We start from the raw sequence: 25,476 nt of genomic DNA, 5'->3' as shown, positions 1-25,476 counted from the left end.
CAGAGAACCCGACCATTTATAGAAATCGTATCACCGATTTCTGGGGTTCTGCTGCTTATATGGATGATATTAATGGAAAGTGGATTGAAGCATCCGTGTTGGGTCAGGACATTGAAGTCACAGAGGCATCTGTTAGAGAGGTACTGCAACTCAACGACAATCATGAAGTGCAACCTCTATATTCTACCCAAAGACTTTTAAGAATTTTCCAGGAGATGCTGGGCTATCAAGGAGTTGTCCATGAAGGTCAATTCCAGAAGGGGAGCTTTCCATTGTTATACAGATTCTTAATACATCATGTGATCCAATCCTTATCTCCTCGAAGGGGAACATAGACATCGCTGAGTAGGGATTTAGCAACAATGACTGTGGCAATATTGTTCAACCAACCATTCAATTTTTTAAGATTTATATTCAATGGTTGGGTCACCAATGTTAAGAAGTAGGCACATCAGCGTTTTCTAATGTATCCAAGGTTTCACCAAATACCAATCAATAGATCTTTGCAAGGCTTGAAATTGGCAGGACAACCTTTAAGGCTACAAGATCCAAATATATACAAGAGAATCAAGGAGGCAAGAAGAATGGGATATACTTCCGTGGCTCTTAAATGCAAACATTGAAGTAATGGAAGTACCTGCCTCCCCTGGATAGACTGATGAATCTGATGAAGATGAGAATGATGAAAGTGATGATGACTCAAATGACAGTGATGATGAGAATGATGATGGTGCAGATGATGCAATAATAATGGTTGAGCCACAGGCAGGGCAAGTGATAGATGAGCCTGCTGTACAACAAATTGCCCATGAAGCTCACAATGATGATATGAGTGATGATGCTGAGGTAAATGAACCAGTTGAGGAACCGGAAGTGGATTCAAGGAGTGTGGCAACTAAGCAGACTGACAATGATGTATTTATTGCCAATGTGGTCTCAAATGTGACTGACACTGTTTAGAATATTACACCACCAGATTCCCCAGGTCCGGTTGGAGCCAACATTGACACATCTTCACGTGGGTCAGAACAAGCCCATGATATAATCCAGTCATCCCCAACTAACACTGAACCTGTCATATCCAGCCCTGAACAAATTCATGACACATTCATTCTTACAACACCTGTTTCACCTCTACATGAACCTATTCAACCAGAACCCATTCCCACATCCCAAGTTATACAAGACACAACTGAAGCCTACACAGTTCCATCACCTGAAACTTCTTCAAGTGAACCTTTTTCTGAACCTGCTTTCAGATCTACCTGTAAGTCCCGAATCTGGACCACTACAATATGATATCAAGTATCTTGATGTTAGTGCGGAATCCTAACACAAGATGATTCAAGACAATAAGCAAGAACACGTAAAACACACGATGGAATGCTTCAGAACACACGTTATTATTAATGTCAGGTGCTTAAGCACTATGCTTACAATACTCGTTTTACCACAACACAGTGAACGACTAATCTTTCTCTCTCAAAACGCCAAACCCAAAACCCTATACAATATGATCAATATATAAGGTAGCCAACATACTAGCCCAACCAAAGCCCAAAGCCCACCGAGATCCATAAGGATCTCAGTTTACATAATGCACCCCAAACTAAGCCCAAAGTACAAGCATAAACCACAAAATATAGCCCAACATTCTCCCCCTTGGTTTATTGCTTGATCACAACTGCTTCAGCTGTACACGATCAGCGTGCTTCTATACCTTCATTTAGACATTTCGGCGTATATACTGTGGCTCCTAAATAGACACTTGGAAGTTGAGTGTCTTATTTAGGGCCTTTATTAAAACCTGGCTAGTAATCCAGCGCAGGTCAAGCTACTACCCATATGAAGTAGATGAACATGACTTTTCTCATCATGAATAATTGCAAGTGTTAGGCTTGATTGACTCAGAAAAGTCAAACACGATGTATGGAACCAACAAGTCCTCGGTCAAGGTTTGACCGAGAATGCTTCAAAACCTCTCCAACACGAAGATCTCTCTGATTGATCAAAAGAATTTGATCAGTCCATGCCGAGAACCTCATAGCACTACTCATCATCTTCATCATACCACCAATCACCATTTATGACCAAACCTGTAACTACAATCAATGACTAAACCAATAATCAGTAACTTCAACAGAGAACAAACAAACCTTCCGAATAATTAATCGATCAAATCTAATAACCACCGAAAACCTTCAACCATAATAGATTTACTTACCTTTTAAAGATGTCTACTTGAAAGAACAAGCAGACAGGAAATGATGTATGGCGGCAAGTAGGTGAAAGATATGATGGTTATAATGAGAGAAGATTTTGGAAGATTATAGAAGTTGTGAGTTTCAAGAATAATCAAATAAGTAGTAATGAGTGCCTTTGAAACTACCTGGTCACATCAGACTTGATCGAGAACACTTAATTACCGAAAACATATGGCTGAGAACCAAGTACTAAAAGTAGGGAACTCACAAAATTGAGTTTTCTGGGCCAAAATGATCTGGCCGAGAACAAAGAAGAACCGAGAACACCATTAACACAAACAACTTGGGCCAGAGCTGACAGGACCGAGAACACAGAGATCATGGACACACTTTGCCCAACTGAACGGCCCATGACATTTTGCAACCGTCAAATAAAAAACAGATCCCGATCCATGTGAAAACGATTTCTTTAGACATTTGTTTCGACACGAGTAAACATGAGGTAAAAATTTAAAAATTAAAAATAAAATATAATTAAAATAAAAACTTAACAAAAACAAAAATGATTTACCTATCCGGCCTTTAGTAGAATTAACATATTTTGGGATCAAATTTCAGCTATTTTAAAACAAACAACACCTTTTTATGAAAAGATCCGAACATGAAATCATATTTATTAAGATACTTTCACAATGATTCATTTTCAGCATTATTGTGACATAGTGAGAAGGTTGATAGCAGGTAATTTTCATGATTTTTATTGCGCCAGTGATATGATTAGATTCAATTACGCATAAAGCTTACATGGACATCACTTATGGACCTATGATGCCCCTTATCTATTCTCAAGGTGTATTTGGCTTTCCCCAGATCTCCCCAATTTGACTCCAACCCCCTAGTACTTGATCAAAATACCTTATCTATTCTCAAGGTGTATTTGGCTTTCCCCAGATCTCCCCAATTTGACTCCAACCCCCTAGTACTTGATCAAAATACTTTTCTCTATACAAAATGATTTTAAGCTTTAAGGTTGAACGTTGGACTTACATGCCATCCGGACTTACAAGCCTTACATTCAGGATGTTTAGGACTTATGTGTATGCCCCACCCCTGTAGTTCCCTGGGACCCCTTTAAGCTTTTGGAAAACAATTTGAATGACAATAATTTTCATATATATATATAAATATTATATAAAATTACTATTATTATTTATTTATTTTTTTAATACTTCAAAAGAAATATAATATTTTTGGCGATCAAGACACTAACGGGCTCGTGTATGACTAGGTAATTGCTTTTCTGCCTATCATTCGGGGAGATGTATTTAGGGACATGCAAATATCTTCAAAATGACTCTCCACAATAAGTTTAGCAGATTTAGTTTATATCACTTCAAACTTTTAGTTATCATGGAAAGCTACCATACACATCAATGACTAATCAAAAGCCTTTTTAGCCTAATAATTTCACACGTTAGGCACACAAAATCGGCACACAAAATCAATTTATCTATCATTTCTCAAAGGTTGGATCAATTTTCATTTGAAAATATTTTAAGCTTCTAAAAAGCTTTCAGCTGAATAATAATATCACTTCCCAGAAGACACACATGTTAAGAACTCAGTCACCCCGGTCACTCTTTAGCTTTCAGGTAAATGGCTATCCTGCATGACCACAAGTGGTTAACAGGACCAAACACATATGAGAATATGTGTCCCTCCAACTTGGAATTACCGACATAATTTTATGTGAAAGAGTTCAAAACATAAAACACATTACAATCGCCCCGAATGCGTTCAGTGTTTAGATAAATGGCTATCCTGTGAATCTACGAGTAGATTACCGGACAAAACATATACAAGTATATGTCCTTCAAACTTGAGCAGTCGACATAATTTTAAGTGAGAAGACTCAATCCTTGAAACAAAGCATTTTAAGAAAATTCACAAGCACATTAAACCTGGCTGTTCTGACCGGTTTTGTAAATAGGTCCGCCAAATTATTATCAGTGTGGACCAGTTCAAAATGAATCAGTTTCCGGTCTTAACAGTCATGAATGAAATGGACTTTGATGTCAATGTGCTTGGTTTTGGAGTGCTGAACGGGATTTTTAACAATTGCAATAGCAGCATCATTATCACAAAAAATGGGAGTATTAAGAAATTCCAAACCGTAGTCCAGCAATTGATGTTGCATCCAAATAACCTGTGAACAGCAAGCTGACGCAGCAACATACTCCGCCTCGGCAGTCGAAGTAGACACTGTTTGTTGTTTCTTGCACTGCCATGAAATGAGACGATCTCCTAAAAACTGGCAGCCGACAGATGTGGATTTTCTGTCAATGTCATCTCCACTATAATTGCTATCAGCAAAAGCATAAAGATTAAATTCTGAGTTTTTGGGATACCAAAGACCTAACTTCAGTTGTCCCTTCAGATATCTAAAAATGCGTTTAACAGCAATTAAATGAGTGAGTTTAGGATTAGCCTGGAAACGAGCACATTGACAGACAGCTCGGGACTACTGGCGGTGAGATACATCAGAGACCCGATCATCGATCGATAGTACGTTTGATCTACGGGACTCCCTTCAGGATCAGACGACAAAAGAGGCCTTTCTGCCATTAGAGTGACGGCACTCTTGGAATCTTGAAATTCAAATTTTGCAAGCATATCTTCAACGTACTTTCCTTGATGCAGCAAAATTCCCGTCGAGCTCTGACGAACCTGCAATCCTAGAAATGTTGTCATCTCTCCCAACGAGCTCATCTCAAATCTCTTCTTCATAACCTCTTCAAATTCTGGACATGATGTGTCGTAAAACACACGTATTTTCCGCACCTTTTATCTACGTAATATATTATATTTTATGTGTTTTTACTCGTTTTAGATAGGTTTTACATACATTTATTAATCTTGTAGGTTTTGGGTAAAAGAAAGGAATAAACCGGGACTTTTCGAGCTTTTTACGAGCCTTTTACGCATACAAGTTCAAGACAAAGCTCAAGGCCCGACCCGTATGCATCATGGAGGCCCAAGACCATATTATATTATATTATATAAAAAAAATAAAACCCTAATCAGCCAAAAGAGCTGCTGATCGGAATCAATAGCAGCACAACAACAGCATCAACAGCAGCACAACAACAGCACGACAGCAGCCAACAGCAGCACAACAGCTGCTGATCGGAATTTCCAGCAAGAAAAAAGAAAGAAAAAGCTTTTGTGTGCTAGGGTTTTGATCGTGTGACGGCTAGGGAAGGAAGAACAAGCAAGAATCAAGCCTCGGGATCATTCACCACTGTTTTTTTACAGTCGAGAGCAGCCCCGGAACACCTCATATCCTTACCTCTTTTTCATTGTTCATACACTTTTAGTTTCTTGCTTAATTGTTGAATTGTTTTGCAATTACTTGAGAGATTGAATTGTTTATGATTAGGATTGATTGTTGGACGATTGTTAAGATGGTTGGTATGAGTTTTATGATGCTTTTATTGAGTGTTTGCTGCTGTCCAATTAATATGCTTGGCTAATCTTGTTAGTTCTACCTAGGAATGATGATAATTGTTAGGTTTTGATGAGTTTTATGGATTGTTTGATTAATAGACCTTAATTGTTATTGTAAAGTTTGATTTAGACATGAAATAGGTTGTGTTTAAGGGCTGGAAAATTTGGTGATTCATTGCATAAACCCCGTGTGTCGGTTGATTAGTTTTGTATTGATTGATCGGTGCATTGTTTGATTCTAGACTTTGTGTTTAGGGTTTGTTTGCGGTAGGTACCACCGTAGGGTTTTGTTGCATGATTAATTGGATTAAGTACAACGGTTAAACACCTTTCTTGAGACCGAGAGGTGATAGGAAGTTAGGGTTGTCTCATTACCTTTGCATGCTAGAATAAGGATTGCGCGAGAGCGAGTTCGTTTCTTGTCAGGTTTAGGTGTTTGAGCGACTAGTTGGTCTATTTTAGTTTAAGTTGAATTGTTCCTCTATCCTTGGTTGTGTAGTATTCATTGCCATTAGGGTCGAGTGTTGGTGAGACCGAGAGGTGATCTAGCATTAGAACACGTTAGCAATTGTTTCCCGGTTTGGTCGTTTTAGCCGATTTTGAGTAGTTTAGGTTTGTTGTGTGAGACCGAGAGGTAATCCAGTGAGTCTGAGCGATCCTTAGTCGTGTCATCTTTAGGAACCGGTGTCTATATATCATTCAATCCATTAGCTTGTTAGACCTACAATTTGATTCAGACCTAGGTAGACGTTTTTCTCCATCCTAAGTTAACACAGTTAGTTTTACGTTAAGTTTTCTATTTTTGGTAAGTTTTGTTAGTTAGTCCAGTTAGTTTTTTTTTTTTTGGGTAAAGGGGTTCACCCGGTTAAATGCATTCACACATCCAAAAAATACAAGTAATATGGCAGAGTGCCATATTAGTTCTCAAGTATGACATGCCATACAAGAGTAGACAAACCAAAACCACCAAAACTGGTAAACACAGCTAAAGCTTACACAAGAACCAAGGAAAAAAAAACAAATCAACCATTATCATCAATTTGATGGGAAACTCCCCGCGGAAAATGCCAATCCTCGAGAACCCGATTAATCCGTTCCGGATTCTTGAACTTAAGAGTCATAAGCTTTAGGCGAGTACCCCTAATAATTTCTTCTGCAACAGTCGTAGGAGTCTTCAAGGAGTTCCTGAAAAGCCGGTTATTTCGCTCCTTCCAAATAACGTACACCGACGCCCCAAATAACAGCCGATTAACAACATTCTCAATAGAGTTGGACATTCCAAATTGAGACACATATTGGAGAATATTCGCCCAACCATTTCTGCACCCCTGAAACTTCCCCTTCATTTTTACAATACTCCAAACCTCAGAAGAGAACTTACAGTCAAAGAAGAGATGATTACGAGAATCCGGCTCTCCATTACAAAGAAGGCAGCAATACAAGTTATGATTTGGATACCCACCAATCTTCCACCCCATAATACGATTCTGCGTGCTCAACCTGTCATGAATCACAGTCCACAACATAAAGGAGTGTTTTGGAACACATTGAGAGAACCAAACAACATGCACCCAAGACACCTTATCCGCCGGTCTCCGAAGAAGATGCCATATACCTGAAGTCGAGAAATTTATTGAAGTCCCATTCTCATCCAAAACCACTATCTTGTCCCTCATATCCGGACAAAGACTTACATCTTTTAAGTTCGAAAGAATTGGGTATCTCAACATCCAATCAGGCGGCCAACCCCAGTTATTATGATGAACAACATCACTGACACATGTAGTATTTAAAAATCAAAAAATCAAAAATCAATTAAATATTATTCTAAGGTAGGTCTTGTCTAGGGTTAGTGATCGTTGGCGTCTTACGTGTCCACGTGTTCGATACTCGGACTTCCTAGGTCTATACTACTTGCGATCGGTACACTTGCCGGTTGTGTGTGGTTTTAGGATTTTCGTTTTAATATTAAAGCTTAGTTGTGAGGGTCATTATTATAGGGTTATTAGACACACATCATGTTTTTGGCGCCGTTGCCGGGGACACGGTTTTAGGCGTTTTGAGAGCAATCCGAGTTAGGACTTATCTTTTGTGCTACTTGTAATTATTTTTTGTTTTATTTTGCTTATTTGTTAGAATAGTTTAGATAATCTTATTTCTAATTATAGTTTTTATGCGACAGACTCGATCTCGTGGACCACCCGACACAGAAGCATTCACCGAGCCAGAGAGAGAGTTTCGCGAGAGACGTCGCACCATTTCACCGTCATTTACCTCGTCATCCGTTGGTAGTTTATCCTCTTCCCCCTCGTCTTCCGACATCATCGATAGGGATAGGATCATGGGCGACAATCCACCACCGAGGAGGACAGTTGCAGACCGGGCCCATCCGGCCAATGCTGGCGCGAGATCTAGCATCACACCACCCGCCGTTGGAGTTAACACGAACTGGCAGATTCCTTCGAATATTCTAAACACTATTTCCCATTCTGCTCAGTTCCATGGGTTGCTTCACGAGAACCCGCATTCTCATCTTACTCGCATCGTGCGTATTTGCGACACCTTCCATCTTGCCGGCGTATCCGAGGATGCTGTTAAGCTCCGCATATTTGCGTTCTCACTCGCTGATCAAGTGAGTCTGTGGCTCGAGTCCCTCCCACAGGGCTCCATAGCCACTTGGGCTGCCATGCAGACCCAATTTCTCGAGAAGTACGATCCTCCGGTTAAGGCCGCTCGTTTGCGTAATCAGATTCATTCTTTCCAGATGGAGGACACCGAGAGTTTCTTCGAGGCATGGGAGCGTTTCAAGAATCTACTAGCGTTGTGCCCGAACCACGGCTTGCAGGATTGGGCGGTTGTCGAGAAGTTCTACAATGGAGTGACGTACGTGACGCAAAACATGCTCGACACGGCTGCGGGAGGAAATTTGCTGACGACTAAGGACCCGGATGAGTGCATCGCGTTATTTAACGGGTTAGCCATGAGTGGATACCAGAGACCACCCGCCAAGGGTGGCAAGACCGTCGATTCGATTTCACGCGGAATGCATTATGTGGACACGAACACCGCACTGACGGCACAGGTCGAGGCGTTAGCGAAGATTGTGAATGACTTGCAGACGAAGAGCAAGTTGTGTGAGATTTGTCGAGGAGGGCATGATACCGTTCAGTGCCCAGTCAGTTCGCAGGAGGAGGCCGTAGACTTCATAGGAAATCCAAACCGAAATCCTAATTCTTTCAATTCTTATAATTCGGGATGGAGAGGCAATCAGAACTCGAACTGGATGAGCGGAAATCAGTCAGGTTATCAGCAGTGTCAGAGTTTGTTTCAGGATGCCGGTGAGGGGGCGAGCAGTGGGGAGAAGAAGCCCACTTTAGAGGAGATGATGGCGCAGCAGACGCAGATGTTGTCGCAGCTTATGGCGCGTGAGGATTCCCGACACAAGGAGACGCAGGAGAAGTTACGCGAGCACGAGCAGTTCATGAGGAATCAAGGAGCGTCTATTCGGAGTCTCGAGCGGCAGATGGGAGAGATAGCGAGTCGGTTGAATGAGAGGCCGCAGGGTACGCTGCCGAGTAATACCGAGCAGAACCCGAGAGGATTCGTGAAGGCTGTGACAACAAGGAGTGGTGCAGGGGCACGAGATGAGCCCGGGATTTAGCAGAGGTCTAGAGGAGAAGTCGTCGAGGAGCCTGCAGTCGATGGAGAGGAGCAGGTGGATGAGGAGATTTAGATGGAGTCTCCGCCGGCCCAGGTACATCAGAGGAGCATCCCAGGGAGTTCAGCACAGGCCGAGAAACAGCAGTCATCGAGCGAGCCACCGAGAGTTTACAAACCCCGACTGCCATACCCCGGGAGAGTCCGTAGAGATAGAGATGAGGAGCAGAACTCCAAATTCATTGATCTTCTGAAGCAGCTTTACCTTAATATCCCATTCCTTGAGGCACTCAATCAGATGACTAAACACGCGAAGTTCCTTAAGGATATTCTTTCAAATAAGGAGAAGTTAGCTGAGGTAGCTTCCCTCCCTCTGAGTGCTAGTTGTTCTGCTATCTTACAGAGGAAGCTACCAGAGAAGAGAGCCGATCCAGGGAGTTTCACAATTCCCTGCACCTTGAGTGATGATACAATGGTTCATGCGCTGGCTGATCTTGGTGCCAGTATCAATCTCATGTCGTATTCTGTGTATCGCAAGCTGAGTTTAGGCGAACCGAGGCCTACCAGGATGAGTATCCAGCTTGCTGATCGTTCCGTGAAGTATCCGCGTGGGATTGTTGAGAACATGCTCATTCGCATTGGGAAGTTCATTTTCCCGGTGGACTTCGTTATTCTTGACATGAATGAGGATGATAATGTTCCACTCATTTTGGGCAGACCTTTTCTTGCCACCGCACATGCGTTGATCGACGTTCGCGATGGCAAACTGATCCTTCGAGTCGGGGATGAGAACGTCACGTTTGACGTTCGACAGTCACCTAAGCATCCCAAATCGACTGATGACTCCGTATGCTTCATTGATACGATCATGACTCACGTGGGGGAGTTTTCCAGTGACCCCGGTGGAGGCCCCGCCTCAGACACACATTTCCTAGATAGGGAGACCCCGGAGGTTGAGATTGTCACCTTGACTTAACACCCCCCTGATGCTGACATTGAGTTGTTATCTACAGGAGATCATCGTGTTCATTAGTTGCTTGAGTTGGAGGAGTTACGGGACCATACTTACGCGCATTCAGATTGTTATAAGCAGCAGGTGAAGGAACTGCAGGATCGTAAGTTAGAGGGTGTTGAGCAGTTTAAGTGTGGGGATATGGTCTTATGGTATAATTCCTGGTTGAGGTTTTTCCCGGGAAAGTTGAGATCCCGTTGGTCAGGTCCTTTTATGATTACTGAGGTCTTATGACCATATACGATCTCATATGGAGTTTTCATTTGTGATTTGTTAATTATCACCCGATTCTGAACATAACAGGCCGTGTTGATAGCTTTTGCCCAGAAGAATAATGCCAGTTTAGAATCACACAGCATGGTCCTTGCCGCCTCGATAAGAGTCCTGTTTCTCCTTTCAGCCACACAATTCTGCTGTAGTGTCCGAGCTGAACTGTATTGACGGAGCACCCCCCCTTTCTGAGCAAAATAATTCAATGATGCATTCTTGAATGTCGTACCATTGTCACAACGAATTCCTTTTAGTTTCAGATTCAGCTGATTTTCCAAAAGCACCACAAATCTCTTGATCAATTCTGCAGTTTCACTCTTATTTGACAAGAAAAACACCCAAGTGAACCGTACGTGGTCATCAGTAATAACGAGACAGTAAGAGTTGCGTGAAAGACTCAAAACATGAACCGGACCAAAAAGGTCCATATGCAATAGTTGAAAAACTGATGAAATTGTATTAATCAATTTTGGCTTATGAGTTTTTCGATGATGTTTACCCAAAGCACAAGCCACACATTTTTCAATTGTAATAAAATCTTTAACGGGTAATCCACGTACCAAATCATTTTTAGCAAGACGATTTAGATTTTTCATATTAGCATGACCATTACGACGATGCCAAAGCATGGCATTATGTTTAGACACCTTTGAAAACAAACAGGTTATTTTATCAGGAACATTTTTGTTCATTTCGATCACGTAAGCATTATCTTTTCTTTGTGATTGAACAAGAATCCAGTCTTCTGGTATAATGATACCAGGTTTCAAAATCAAGCACTCTTTCTTAGTAAAATGAGTTGAAAACCCTTTATCATAGATTTGTGACACGCTTAACAAACTGTGCTTCAGCTCTGGAACAAAATTAACATTTTCGAATTTTAGAACACCGTTACTTACAGTACCCTTCTGCGTGATCTTCCCTTTTTCTCCACCCGTAAAGAACACATACCCACCATTAAAAATTTGAATGTCGTGTAGCTGGGAAATATCTCTTGTCATGTGCCTGGAACAGCCACTATCAACATACCAAGGTCTGATGATATTCCTCCATAGCTGCTCCTGCATGAAGTACGGGATTAATTAGACTTTGGCACCCAGTCCATAGTAACACTGGGTACACCTTACTCATCTACACTCGTTACAGGCTTCCATGACATATCTTCTTGAGTATCTAAAATGGAAGAAGAAACCTTCTTTATCAGAGACTTAGGCATCCATTTATGTTTACCATTGTAAGATTTACTGTTGTTTGTACGAATGGATGGTTCAGTCTCTGGTTTGCATGTAGAGGGAATCGATGAATTTGTTCTCCCAACAGGCCATGATTTAGAAATCGAGTTAGTTTTTGAAGTCGAATCATGGTTTCTATCACTTCTACTAAACATGTTAGGCTTGGTCTGATGAGGACGAAACCTACTAGATTTGTACTTGTTCCAATCATCGTCAGAGGGATTTGCCTTATGAAGCCCGAAATTTCATCGATAGGTATCACGAGGCATATTCCTCTGATAAAATCCATAGTAAGGAACATATGGATGATGTGGACAGTTTCTAGCAATACGACTAGGAATCCCACAATTATAACAAGTTTGACATTTTATATAAAAATCATTGTGGTGAACCTTTTGTCTTGACCTATTGTGTGGGTCAGGTCGCTTAGCTTGATGTTTACCATTAGACCTGTTGTTCGGTTCGACACCCTTTTGTTCATTTGAGCATCCCTCTTTAATGAACTTGGGTGGTGGGTAGTTTTTAGCAAATGTTTTATTTTTATTTTTCTTATTAAAAACCACATCATCAGATTTCAAAGTTTTAACAGAATTAACCACACAATTGTCTTTGCTCTTAAAACCAGAGCCCACACAAACAGTCGAACTAACAGAATTCAAAACAGGCAGTTTTAAAGAAACATCAGATTTAATGTTTTTATTAAACGAAACACAAGAGTCATCATCCTCATTAGTCCATTCCTCGACAATTACTTTTTCTGCACATGAAGCAAACACGTTAGAATCGTTCACTCCTGAAGTGGATACATTTGTATTCATAGGATCAGACTTGTCATTCTTATCTTGTTTACCATACTTCATGCCCTGTACCTTTTCTTCCTGTTCTTTGGTGACAGGAAGTCGAACATAGTTTTCATTGTAAGGTGGGTGTACCCGACTATATCCTATGCCCTCACCTTCGTTTTCCTTCCACCATAACTGATTATCAATCATTGAACTAACTACTTTACTGGAACCCTCGAATTTTTTGAAATCAAGTTCAGCTCTTTCAAATTTAGCATTTAAATTCAAAATTTCTATTTTGGAGGCTTCCAGTTTAGCTGTTAATTCAGCAATTTTCTGCTTGGCATCTAAGTGGTGACAACACTTTATGCTGAATTCAGATTTAAGCTTAGAAAAATCCTTTTGATTTGCTTCTAAGAAGGCGTTTTCATTTTTATTAAGTTTAAAATTTTCAAATTTCACTCATTCCATGTCTCTAATCAAGTTATCATTGTGGAGTTTATATAAATTAATTTTATCAACACACTCTTGAGAACATGGTTGAAAGCTTACCTCAGATGAGCTGGGATCAGTGAAGGCCATGAATGCGAATTGAAGTTCCTTGATTTGCTCATCAGCAGCATTTTCTTCTTCAGTGTCTTCAACATGAGCATAATTAGCAGTCAGATTGCTAATGTTAAGAGCATCCATCTGATCAGCCCAAGAAAATTGTTGAGCAACCAAACCCCTTTCAGGATTTCCCGAACTACCCCCAACTTCTTCTCTAGCGTTTCCCACTGGAACCAGTGCCCTTTCCGTGTTTCCTTCCTTTGCTGGGTTGGTACATTCACGAGCAAAGTGACACGGCTTGTGACAGTTGTAGCACCTCAGAGTGTCCTTGTTAAAACCCACCTTCTGATTATTCGGCATATTCCAATTATTCCTTCCCGTTCTCTTTGTGAATTTCTTAGCCCGGAACACTGCCATGGCGATCTGCCAAGAGATCCATTTCTTCAACATCATCTGGATGGATTTGATCAAGCTTAGCAGCAAAAACAGGTTGAACTAAATCTCCATCTAGGAATGCATTGTAGCAGTTCATGAATCCCGCCATTAAATCTATGTTCTCTTGAGTTTCCTTTGGGATAGAGGGAATCTTACTGGAGTTCTGACTGGGAGCAACACCAGATGATTGAGGTTGAACATTAGCAGTAGGAGATTGAGCAGGTTTAGTGAAAAAGACTGGAGCTGGTTGTGGTGAGGTGGAAGATGATTGACTCTGAGTGGATTTAAACACTTGGAAGTTGCTTTGAGGTTGAAATTGCGGTTGTCCCTGAGTAGTCTTGAACATTGAGAAGTTGTCTTGTGAGATGAGTGCATTATTGGAAGCAACGTTGTACCCAGCTGCACTGTAGGAGTTTGCGTGATTTATAGCACGTTGCTTGTCATCCATGTCACATGCCTTAATGATAGCCATCATCTCGGATATATACATCCTGTTGAGATCTTTTGTCTTCTTGATAACGGCAACATTCATATCCCAACTTTTAGGCAGTGAGTTCACCAACTTGTTGTTTATTTCAGAAGTTGCCAGATAGATGCTTGCAGATCTTATCTCGGTCACAAGAGCTATGAACCTTTGAAGTTGAGTTTCCAACGACTCTCCCAAAACATGATTAAACATATTGAATTTCTGTCGCAGCAGGTCTTGGCGACTTCTCTTCATGTCTTCGTTTCCTTCATACACCTCAATTAACGCCTCCCACAACTAATTAGTAGATTGAAGTTCTCTAAAACCCAAAGCAATCTCAGGTGAGAGCGCCATAGTTAAGGTTGAGAGCGCCTTTTCATCCTCTTCAATTTTAGCAAGATCATCATCATCGTACATAGCATAGGCTTCACAACAACTTCAGTTGAGTTCTCACGTTGATACATGATGATTTGGGGTCCCCTAACTATGCTTATCCAGATTTTTGCATCTTTCATCTTGACATACTTCTTGAATCGAAATTTCCACTCGCTGAACCCCTCATGATACAGTAGACGAGGCACACGAGTGGTGGTCCCCATTATGGAATCCAGTTCTTGATGGAGTGAAGCATTGGATGACCCATTATTATTAGTTAATTGATCCATTTTAGTTTTAATCAATCCAAAACAAATCTTAAGTCCAGAAAACTCTAAAGTCTAATACACAAAGCCAAATCCAATTGATCAGTGTCACACCTCGACTAGCACAATGCGGAAGCGTAAAACGGGAATGTAACAGACACCTCTGGTATCAACAACATTGTTTATAAAGAAACATTACAAACTAATTTACATTATATTACATTGATATATCTTTGTGTTCAGACTAGGTGTTTCAAAAAAATACGTTCGTTAAACTATTATATTCGTACTAATAACTTTGCACCTATTCACATAGCACCGAGCATGTTCCACAATAGATAGCACGACATCACTTTATTCCAACTTTGGTAATCCTGAAAAGCAGTTTAAAACGGGTCAACTACTGGAGTTGGTGAGTGTCATGAGTTTCAAGAAAACAGTTATGAATATTCACAAGTTAACACTTGTAATCATGATATAAGTATGTATGTATGTAAATGATGTAATTATGCTAAGCTACAGTGAAGCCTTGACTGTATGTGCTGCGTGCATCCATTTCCCACGCTCAATCAACCACTGTGGCTCCCCTTCCGCCCACAACATGCCCCGGTAGCTATGTCTAACACGACATAGCTTGTATATATAAATATGGTCGTGTGCAAACAGCGCTATGTGACACGGCAACCAGGCCGATTCCGTTTGGGTTTGTCAAACCAATAGTACTATTCACAAGTCACAGGCTCGAAGTTAATCACTTTGATCGTGGGGACTTTCGTGTGTTAGCACTTAGATAATTCACATCATTACAAATTTCAGATGTGTATACATAATCAAACATGCTTTTCACCCCAAAAGTTCGTAAAACTGTTTAAAGAGTGGGGTCATGAAACTCACAGTTTAGTAGATACTTAGCACTGTGTCAGCTTGCGGTTTGCTTGATTCGCTATCACTAGTTCCTATAATCAATATCATAATAATATTAATATTTTAATATTATTATAATCTTAACACTAAACTGGGCTGTATAACTAATCTGGGTATAGCTGGAACGCCCAGAAAGTGGCAATAGGCTTAGGTTGTGATGTTGTTCAATGTCTAATACTTAAAACCGAACTTGACTTAGTTTCCTGTTTTCCCAGCTGGGCCAAGTTGTTCGTTTACGCGTTCTGAAAACAGTTATGGGGAAATAAGCTTGGGTAAATATGTTGGTTAATAAAATGATTTAGTTATAAAGAAATATCACAATTGGTGTCTCGAATTAGCTACGGGGTCCGTTTCCGTTTATTCAGTTTGATTTGAGAAGAAACGTGCACAATCGAGGCGACTAGGGCGATTAGGGTTTCCTTGCTGCCGTCGCTAGGATCTGCCGATTAGGGTTGTCATTGTTGCATGCAACTGGTTCTTTTCCTTGGTTCTGATCGCCTATTGCTTATTTCAACTTTAGGGTGATCGGCAATTAGGGAGATCGGCAGTTAGGGTTTCAATCTGCAATTAGGGTTTCTGCAGGTGCTGGGAACGGCCGGTTTGGTTGTGTTTTTGCTTGAATCTTGATCTAATCCTTGGGTCTGACTGATTAGTAGGTTTGTTATTGATCACGGCTATTTGATATAGTTTAGTTAGATCGATTCAATCCTATTAATTGATTAAGATTCTTGTGATTAATGAAGTTTATGGTTCTTTCGGCCGGCTGAGGTGAGAGATACTGGTTAGGGTTTGTGTTTACTTGGTCGATCTTGGCTGCTCCTTGGCTGATCTAGGTCGTTCTTGGTCGATATTGATCTTGGGCGATTAGGGTTTCAGCCGTTCGTAGAGAGAGAAACAGGTTTGGGTTTGTGCAGCCGTGGTTGTTTTGGTCAATCTTGATCTTGATTCTAACCAGCTGTGTAGCCGTGGTTCTTGGGTTTACGTGCAGTTTGGTTGCTTGGTTTATTACTTGCTGATTGATTGCTTGGATCTTTGTTCTTGGGTGTTATTTTCTTGGGTTTTGCATGGAGCAAAAGGGTGGTAATGGATTTGTTGATCGTGTTAAGCAAGGGTTTTCAGCCAATCGGGTAACGAATATCGATGGGGTCCTTCCTCGCAGGGGGGCTCTAAAAACTGGTTCGTCGGGTAACCCTAATGCTTCGAGTTCGTTTGTTTCGTTTGCTGCTAACACTACATTCAATGCTCCTCTAAATGATGTAATCAACAAAGATGGTGGCTGTATGCCGTGGATTCGAATGATAAAAAGGTTATTTGTTCTGATTCGGTAACTTTTCAACAAGATGGAGGTTTTTCAGCCTTTGTTTCGGATGATAATAAGGTCTGTGGATCTGAAAATATTCAAAGGGATGAACGAATGGAAAAACATGTGGAAAATTCAAAACCTTCGTATATGAGTGTTGTCCAACTTGAAAACAAGACATCGAAGGTAACATTAAGAAAATTAAATGTGGAGTCAACAATGGAAGGAGTTGATGTGGTTATACCATTGAATCTGTCAAGAAAGTTAACGAAAGGTTTAATAATACTTTGTTTGGCTATTTTCTGGGTAATAGACTTCCTTTTCCGGTGGTTGAGTATTTTGCTAAGAAAAATTGGAACAAATATGGGCTTACGAGACTTATGATGAATGCGAAAGGGTTCTTCTTTTTCAAGTTTCATACGGAAGCTGGGATGATGCAGCTGATTGAAGATGGTCCTTGGATGATTAGGAATGTCCCCATTATTCTTAATATTTGGACTTTGGAGTCAGATTTGGAAAAGGAGGATATACGGTCTGTTCCAGTTTGGGTCAGACTACAGAATATTCCTCTGGGTGCATTTACTGAGGAGGGTCTAAGTATGCTCGCTTCAAGAATTGGGGATCCGATAAGTATGGATTCTTACACTGCCAATATGTGTAAGGAATCGTGGGGAAGAAGTAGTTTTGCTAGAGTTCAAGTTGAACTTCATGCAAACCAGGAAATTAAGAGGAAGCTGGTTGTTGCTGTTCCGGACACGTTGGGGGAGACAAACAAGATCTCGGAGATTAAGATTGAATATTATTGGGAGCCCCCCAGATGTTCCTTATGTGAAGTGTTTGGCCATTCGAACACTCAATGCCCGAGACAAGTTCATGATAAAATGTCAAATGTAGAGCCAATGAAAGTCACTAATGATGATGGTTTCCAAAGGGTAAAGGGAAAGAAAAAAGTTAATACGCAAGTCAAGAAACATAATCTTGTCTATCGACCGGTGGTTAAACCTGCTGTGACACAACCTATAAATAAACCACCCGCTCAAAGACAAGACAATAATTATCCAGTGGGTAAACCTACAACTCCTAAGGATGTGGGGGTCGAGATAAAGGAAAAGCATGCTGTCCAAACCAGTAACAGGTTTGGTAATTTGGTGGACGAATCGGAATGTGATGAAGATGAGGATGAGGTGGAGGAGCTGTTTACGGATGTGGCTAACGCTATGCAAGCGGATATTGGTTCTGAGGGTGCAAGCACACCCGGTGAATTGGGTGTTTAATGGGTACTATCGCCTCTTGGAATATAAGAGGGTTGAACCGCCCTCTTAAACAAAAAGAGGTTCGTAAGGTAATCCAAGATAATAATATTCAGGTGTGTGCTATTCTTGAGTCTCATGTACAATTAAATTCGGTTTTTGATGTTTGTAAGAAGATCTGTAAAAATTGGGATTGGACCAGCAATGGTAGTGTTTGTGATAAAGGTACTCGGATTATTGTGGGGTGGAATACGGATTTGGTTGATCTTATGGTTATTGATTATTCGAACCAGGTTCTTCACGTTCAGTTAAAGTTTAAGCTGGATAGCAAGGTGATGTATGGTTCTTTCGTGTATGCTGAGAATTGTTATTTGAAAAGAAGGGAGTTATGGCATAATCTTGCTGTTCATAAAACAATTCACTCGTGGAAAACCTTGGGCTTTACTAGGAGACTTTAATTGTGCTCTTAATTTGGAAGACAGCTTACATGGTTCCTCCAAAATTTCCACTAGGATGCTTGATTTTCGTGATTGTGTTAAGAACATTGAAGTTGAGGATATTAATGGGGTCGGGCTACAATACACTTGGAGCAATAAACAGAAAACGGGTATGGGTCTTTTCAAAAAGCTTGATAGGGTGATGGGAAACTCTAAATTCATGGAGATTTTTAATGATTCATCGGCGGTGTTCCTTCCGTACCGGATTTCAGATCACTCTCCATGTTTATTGAAATTCCCCTCTCTTATTAAAGGTAAGCCTAAACGTTTAAATTCCCTAATTTCTTGATTGGAAAACCGGGTTATAATGATATTATTGCAAATGGCTGGAAAATTGAGGTGAATGGTTATCACATGTTTCGCGTGGTAAAGAAACTCCAGAACTTAAAACATCCAATCCGTTCTTTGCTGCATCGGCAAGGCAATCTCCACAAGAAAGTTAATGATCTGAGAACCTTTCTGGATGCTTGTCAAACCCGTCTTGACACTGACCCTACTAATTTGGAGTTGATTAGGGAGCAGAGTAGTTATCTTAAGGCTTATCATGAGGCGGCTAAAGATGAGGAAGAATTCCTTAAACAGAAGGCTAAAGTTGATTGGTTAAAGCTTGGTGACTATAACACTGCGTACTTTCACAATTCTTTGAAAACGCGAAACCATAGAGGCCGTATTGATACTATAAGTGATGTTCAGGGCCGATTATTTGAGGGGTCGGATGTTCCTTTGGTGTTTGTTAATCATTTTATGAACATCTTTGGTTCAGATTTGCAACCATTGAGAAAACCGGATAATCAGCTTTTTACCACTAAGCTTTCGGCCTCTCAGGCGGAGCTTATGGTTAGACCTATATCCGATTTGGAAATCAAAGATGCTTTTTTCTCGATTGGGAATTCCAAAGCGCCCGGGCCTGATGGTTTTTCCTCGGCTTTCTTCAAAAGTTCTTGGGATATTGTTGGGAAAGATATTTGTTTGGCGGTTCATGAATTTTTCAGAAAAGGAAGTCTCCTTAAACAGGTTAACCACACTATTATTGCCCTTATTCCCAAAGTGACCACCGTTTTGACTCCTAATGATTTTCGTCCCATTTCGTGCTGCAACACTTTATATAAATGCATTACCAAGATTATCTCGGTTCGTATGATGAAGGGTTTGGAGTCGTTAATTGATATCAATCAGTCTGCGTTTGTCCCTGGGCGTAGGATTTCTGATAACATTCTTTTGACCCAAGAATTAATGCATAATTATCACACTAATAATGGTCCGCCTAGATGTGCTTTTAAAGTTGATATCCAGAAAGCTTATGATACGGTCAGTTGGGACTTCATTCGTGATATTCTTTTTGGGTATGGTTTCCACGACAGGATGATTTGTTGGATAATGGAGTGCATAACCACTTCTTCCTTTTCGATATCCGTTAATGGGAACTTACACGGGTTCTTTAGTGGTAAAAGAGGTCTGAGACAGGGTGATCCGATGTCTCCTTATATTTTCACGCTGGTTATGCAAGCTCTCACGTTAATTCTGCACCGAAAAGTTCGTATTGAACGATCGTTCCGTTTTCATCGTCATTGTGAAAAACTAAATATTATCAATATGTGCTTTGCGGATGATTTGTTCCTGTTTGCTCGAGGTGATGTGAATTCTGCTAAAACTATTATGGGGGCTCTGAATGATTTCAAAGATATGTCCGGGCTTACTCCGAGTGTTCCGAAAAGTACCGCGTTTTTCTGTAATGTCCCGGACCGCGTTAAAAGTGGTATTCTGAATATTATGCCCTTCGTTGAAGGAAGGCTCCCGGTTAAATACTTAGGAGTTCCTCTTATTTCTACGCGGTTAAATTACCGTGATTGTAAGAGGTTGCTGGATTGTATGGATAGTCGGATTGGGGATTGGAAGAATAAAACTTTATCTTTTGCGGGTAAACTTCAGCTGGTCACGTCTGTTCTGTCGTCCTTATATATTTATTGGTCTGCTGTGTTCTCACTCCCTTCTAGACTTATTGCTGATCTTGAGAAACGGATTAAAAATTTCCTTTGGGACTATGGTCACAATAAGGGAAAGCATAAAGTCTCTTGGGATATTGTGTGTCAGCCGAAATGTGAAAGTGGTTTGGGTATCCGGCGTATCCGGGATGTCAATAACTCTCTTCTGGTTTATCATATCTGGAGTGTAATCAATGGTCGTAATTCGTTGTGGGTTAAATGGATTCATGAGTATAAAATGAAGGGGCGAAATTTTTGGAGCTTGCAGATTCCTAACTCGTGTACTTGGGGGTGGAGGAAAATTCTTCACTTTCGTCCCCGTATTAGACAGTTTATATGGCATGAAATTGGTAATGGGAGTTCTACTTCAGTTTGGTATGATAAATGGGATGATCTTTGTCCTTTAAGCGATTATATTAACCCGAGAGCTATACATCGGGCTGGTTTATCTTTAGAGTCCTGTGTCAATGATGTTGTTCACCATAATAACTGGAGTTGGCCGCCTGATTGGATTTTGAGATACCCAATTCTTTCGAACTTAAAAGAGGTCAGTATTTGTCCGGATAAGAGGGACAAGATCGTGGTAATGGATGAGAATGGGACTTTATTGAATTTCTCGGCTTCAGGAATATGGCATCTTCTTCGGAGACCGGCTGATAAGGTGTCTTGGGTGCATGTTGTTTGGTTCTCTCAATGTGTTCCAAAACATTCCTTTATGTTGTGGACTGTGCTTCATGATAGGCTGAGCACGCAGAATCGTATTATGGGGTGGAAAATTGGTGGGTATCCAAATTATAACTTGTATTGCTGCCTTCTTTGTAATGGAGAGCCGGATTCTCGTAATCATCTCTTCTTTGAGTGTAAGTTCTCTTCTGAGGTTTGGAGGATTGTAAAAATGAAAGGGAAGTTTCAGGGGTGCAGGAATGGTTGGGCGAATATTCTTCAGTATGTGTCTCAACTTGGAGCGTCCAACTCTATTGATAATGTTGTTAATCGGCTGTTATTTGGGGCTTCGGTTTACCTTATTTGGAAGGAGCGAAATAACCGGCTTTTCAGGAATTCCTTGAAGACTCCTAAGATTGTTGCTGATGATATCATTAGGGGTACCCGCCTAAAGCTTATGTCTCTAAAGTTCAAGAATTCTGAACGGGTTAATCGGGTTCTTGAGGATTGGCACTTTCCGCGGGGAGTTTCCCACCAAATTGATGATAATGGTTGATTTGTTTTTTGTTTTGTTTATTCCTTGGTTCTCGTGTAAGCTTTAGCTGTGGTTACCAGTGTTTGGTGGTTTTGGTTTTGTTTACTCTTGTATGGCATGTCATACATGAGAACTAATATGGCACTCTGTCATATTACTTGTACTTTTTTGGTTGTGTGGAATGCATTTAACCGGGTGAATCCCTTTACCCAAAAACAAAAAAACGTGCACAATCTATCCAGATTGTCCAGGTTTCTCATAAAAAAGGTTCGTTTTTACTTAATTAATCCAAAAATATGATTTTTGATCACTTTTGGCGTTTTGATATTCCCGCAAGTTCGTTAATCGCGAACTTGCCGGTTTTTATAAAAACTGAATTTGTTTAATCTTCAAATTAGCATAATTATTAAAACGTTAATCATTAAATTATAAAAATTTAGCCACTTATCAATTAAAATATTTTGATTTTTATAAAAATATTTTTAGAATTATTTACTGATTTATTAATTTTTAAACATTCTTTTTTACTGCTATATTAAGCCTGAAAATCGTCCGTTTATCTCAAACGATTTCCAAAAATTCCACAAAAATTCATGAATACTCAAATTATGTCCCAAAACAATCTGTATCAATTCCAGAATGAAATAAGCTTGTTCAATATTCTTTTCGGCTCAAATTCAGCTATAAAAATTCATACGAACGCATAAGCACAAAACACCCTTAGACTTCTTCAAATGATCCAAAAATTTATATGTGATCAAAGTACATCAAATATGAGTTCCCAAAAAAATTTCATAATTTTTTAAGCATTTTAACTATTTTCCCCAAATAAACGTCCCAGTTCGATAATAAATTCGCCAAATATTCTCAGTTGGTTGAAAAATTACCAAATTTGAACAGGAACTCAATGATATGGTCCCTTATGTCCCTGTAAAATTTAAAGACCTAATAATATTCACATCACAACCTCAACCTAAACAGCCCGTAAGCGAGTGTTTCGGCATTACCTTAGCGGTTTTGGTTCGTTTCCGCCTTTCTAATCAACTTTTCAAGCTCTTGTGATCCTATGTAGGCTAGATACAAGTCCTATATTACAAACCAAGCAATTTTTCATCAACATAACAGCCCTTGAGTTAGGGTATCGGCTAGTGCACAAAAACGAACTGTTGAACCGTAAAAATGCCGTTTCAACCCTCTAATCCATGTTTATGGCCAAAAAAACTATCAAATCAGATTCCTTACCATGTGTATGATCAAAACATATTTATGGACCATTTTTAGTAGTTTTACATGGTTAGGAATGATTTTTGGCAATTAATCCATGTTTATATGGTATTAAACATCATTAAAACTAGTTAAAAATGATGAGTTTAGTAATCTTACTTAGGGTTTTTGGGACTAGACTGAAGAATAGCAGGAACCTTGTAGATTTTCTGGAAATTTCTGTCATAAAATATCTAATAGGTTATTATATATAATGTTTACTAAATAATAATAATATAAGGTATTTTTAGTCCACTTTGGTGGGCTTGGGCTTGTTGGGCCCCCTTTTGGGCCCATTTGGCCCACTTTTCTCGATTTACGTGCCCGAACATGAAATGCCGAGTCCAAATTTATTTCAGGTTCAGTTTTTGGCGCAAAAAACATATCGGGTGCGTCAAACAGTGCGAAAACGAGTGTTTTTCGGCTATTTTTGTGTAAATTTATAAAAACATAGTATACGTTTGTAAAATTCAAAAATATTTTCACGGATCGCTTAAAACATTTCAAATAGGTGTTTGGTAAGTCTTTTTCGGCTTAATGGATGATACAATTCTTGTTTGTAACTATCTTTCGCATTTAAATCTATAGCGGGTCGTTAAACGAGCATGTTTTCGTTTAACTGTTTTGCTATCGAACTAAGGCCTTGATATTGATATATTGGCTTATAATAAACGTATATCATTTATAGATGGACCCCTGGGATATCTGGGTCATAACCAGACCCGTTCGGTTATCCGTTCGTTCGTTATGCAATAAGCGGTTAAACGCTTATTCGATTTGTGAAAACTGAGGTGTATCTAGTTTTGTTACGATTGTCACAATCAGGTCCAACTACGTTCACAGTATGCGTTGACCGAGAACCAAAGATGACTGAGAACTGAAAGAGTTGACCGAAAACTAAAGAATGTTGACTGAGAATAAAGGTTGGTGACAGAGAACAGAGATTGTTGACCGAGAACCACATAATTTGGCCGAGAACCCTTAAATCTAACCGAAAACGATCAGATTTCAGAAGAAAACTTGAACAAATTGCCAAAAACCCTCAAAACTAACCTAGAACCGATTTCCTTAGCCGAAAACTAGAGATTCAGTTGGATTTGAGTATATTAAACTCCCGAGTTTAGTGGGATTTGATTTGTTTCCAAAACAAAATCAATCTTTCACCAAAAGCAATCCTTTCTCTTCTCCGATCAACAGTTCACCGGAAATATAACCAAATCACCAAACACTTAGATCTTGAATCCGTTGATTTCACAATAACGAGCCTGAATAGGTCAAAGGCTCTGATACCAATTGTAAGTCTCGAGTCTGGATCACTACAATATGATATCAAGTATCTTGATGTTAGTGTGGAATCCTAACACAAGATGATTCAAGACAATAAGCAAGAACACGTAAAACACACGATGGAATGCTTCAAAACACACATTATTATTAACGTCGGGTGCTTAAGCACTATGCTTACAATACTTGTTCTACCACAACACAGTGAACGACTAATCTTTCTCTCTCAAAACGCCAAACCCAAAACCCTATACAATTTGATCAATATATAAGGTAGCCAACATACTAGCCCAAAAAAAGCCCAAAGCCCACCGAGATCCATAAGGATCTCGGTTTACATAATGCACCCTAAACTAAGCCCAAAGTACAAGCATAAACCACAAAATATAGCCCAACATTCTCCCCCTTGGTTTATTGCTTGATCACAACTGCTTCAGCTGTACACGATCAGCGTGCTTCTATACCTTCGTTTAGACATTTCGGCGTGTATACTGTGGCTCCTAAATAGACACTTGGAAGTTGAGTGTATTATTTAGGGCCTTTATTAAAACCTAGGTAGCAATCCAGCGCAGGTCATGCTACTACCCATATGATGTAGATGAACATGACTTTTGTCATCATGAATTGCTGCAAGTGTTAGGCTTGATTGACTCAGAAAAGTCAAACACGATGTATCTTTGGTAGAACCAACAAGTCCTCGGTCAAGGTTTAACCGAGAATGCTTCATAACCTCTCCAACACGAAGATATCTCTGATTGATCAAAAGAATCTAATCAGTCCATGCCAAGAACCTCATAGCACTACTCATCATCTTCATCATACCACCAATCACCAATTATGACCAAACCTGTAACTACAATCAATGACTAAACCGATAATCAGTAACTTCAACAGAGAACAAACAAACCTTCCGAATAATTAATCGATCAAATCTAATAACCACCGAAAACCCTTAAACCATAATAGATTTACTTACCTTTCAAAGATGTCTACTTGATTGAACAAGCAGACAGGAAATGATGT

At 39.9% G+C, this 25,476-nt stretch overlaps 1 protein-coding gene across 1 annotated transcript in view; it reads right to left on the bottom strand.

The window, feature by feature from the left end:
• Positions 1-956: 956 nt before the first annotated feature.
• The window catches only part of LOC143623927 (uncharacterized), a 37,106-nt gene continuing 12,586 nt past the window's right edge, over positions 957-25,476 (bottom strand). The window contains exon 2 of the mRNA XM_077094718.1: positions 957-1,087. Coding sequence (XP_076950833.1) covers positions 957-1,087 — 131 coding nt within the window. The remainder of the gene's footprint in view (positions 1,088-25,476) is intronic.

Source organism: Bidens hawaiensis, unplaced genomic scaffold (genome assembly GCF_021521415.1).
Source record: "Bidens hawaiensis isolate Kalapana, Puna unplaced genomic scaffold, B.hawaiensis_p1.1 tig00003644_1, whole genome shotgun sequence".
Classification (NCBI taxonomy): Eukaryota; Viridiplantae; Streptophyta; class Magnoliopsida; order Asterales; family Asteraceae; genus Bidens; species Bidens hawaiensis.
The sequence above is the reverse complement of the archived record's forward strand: the minus strand, read 5'-3'. Positions and strand labels throughout refer to the sequence as shown.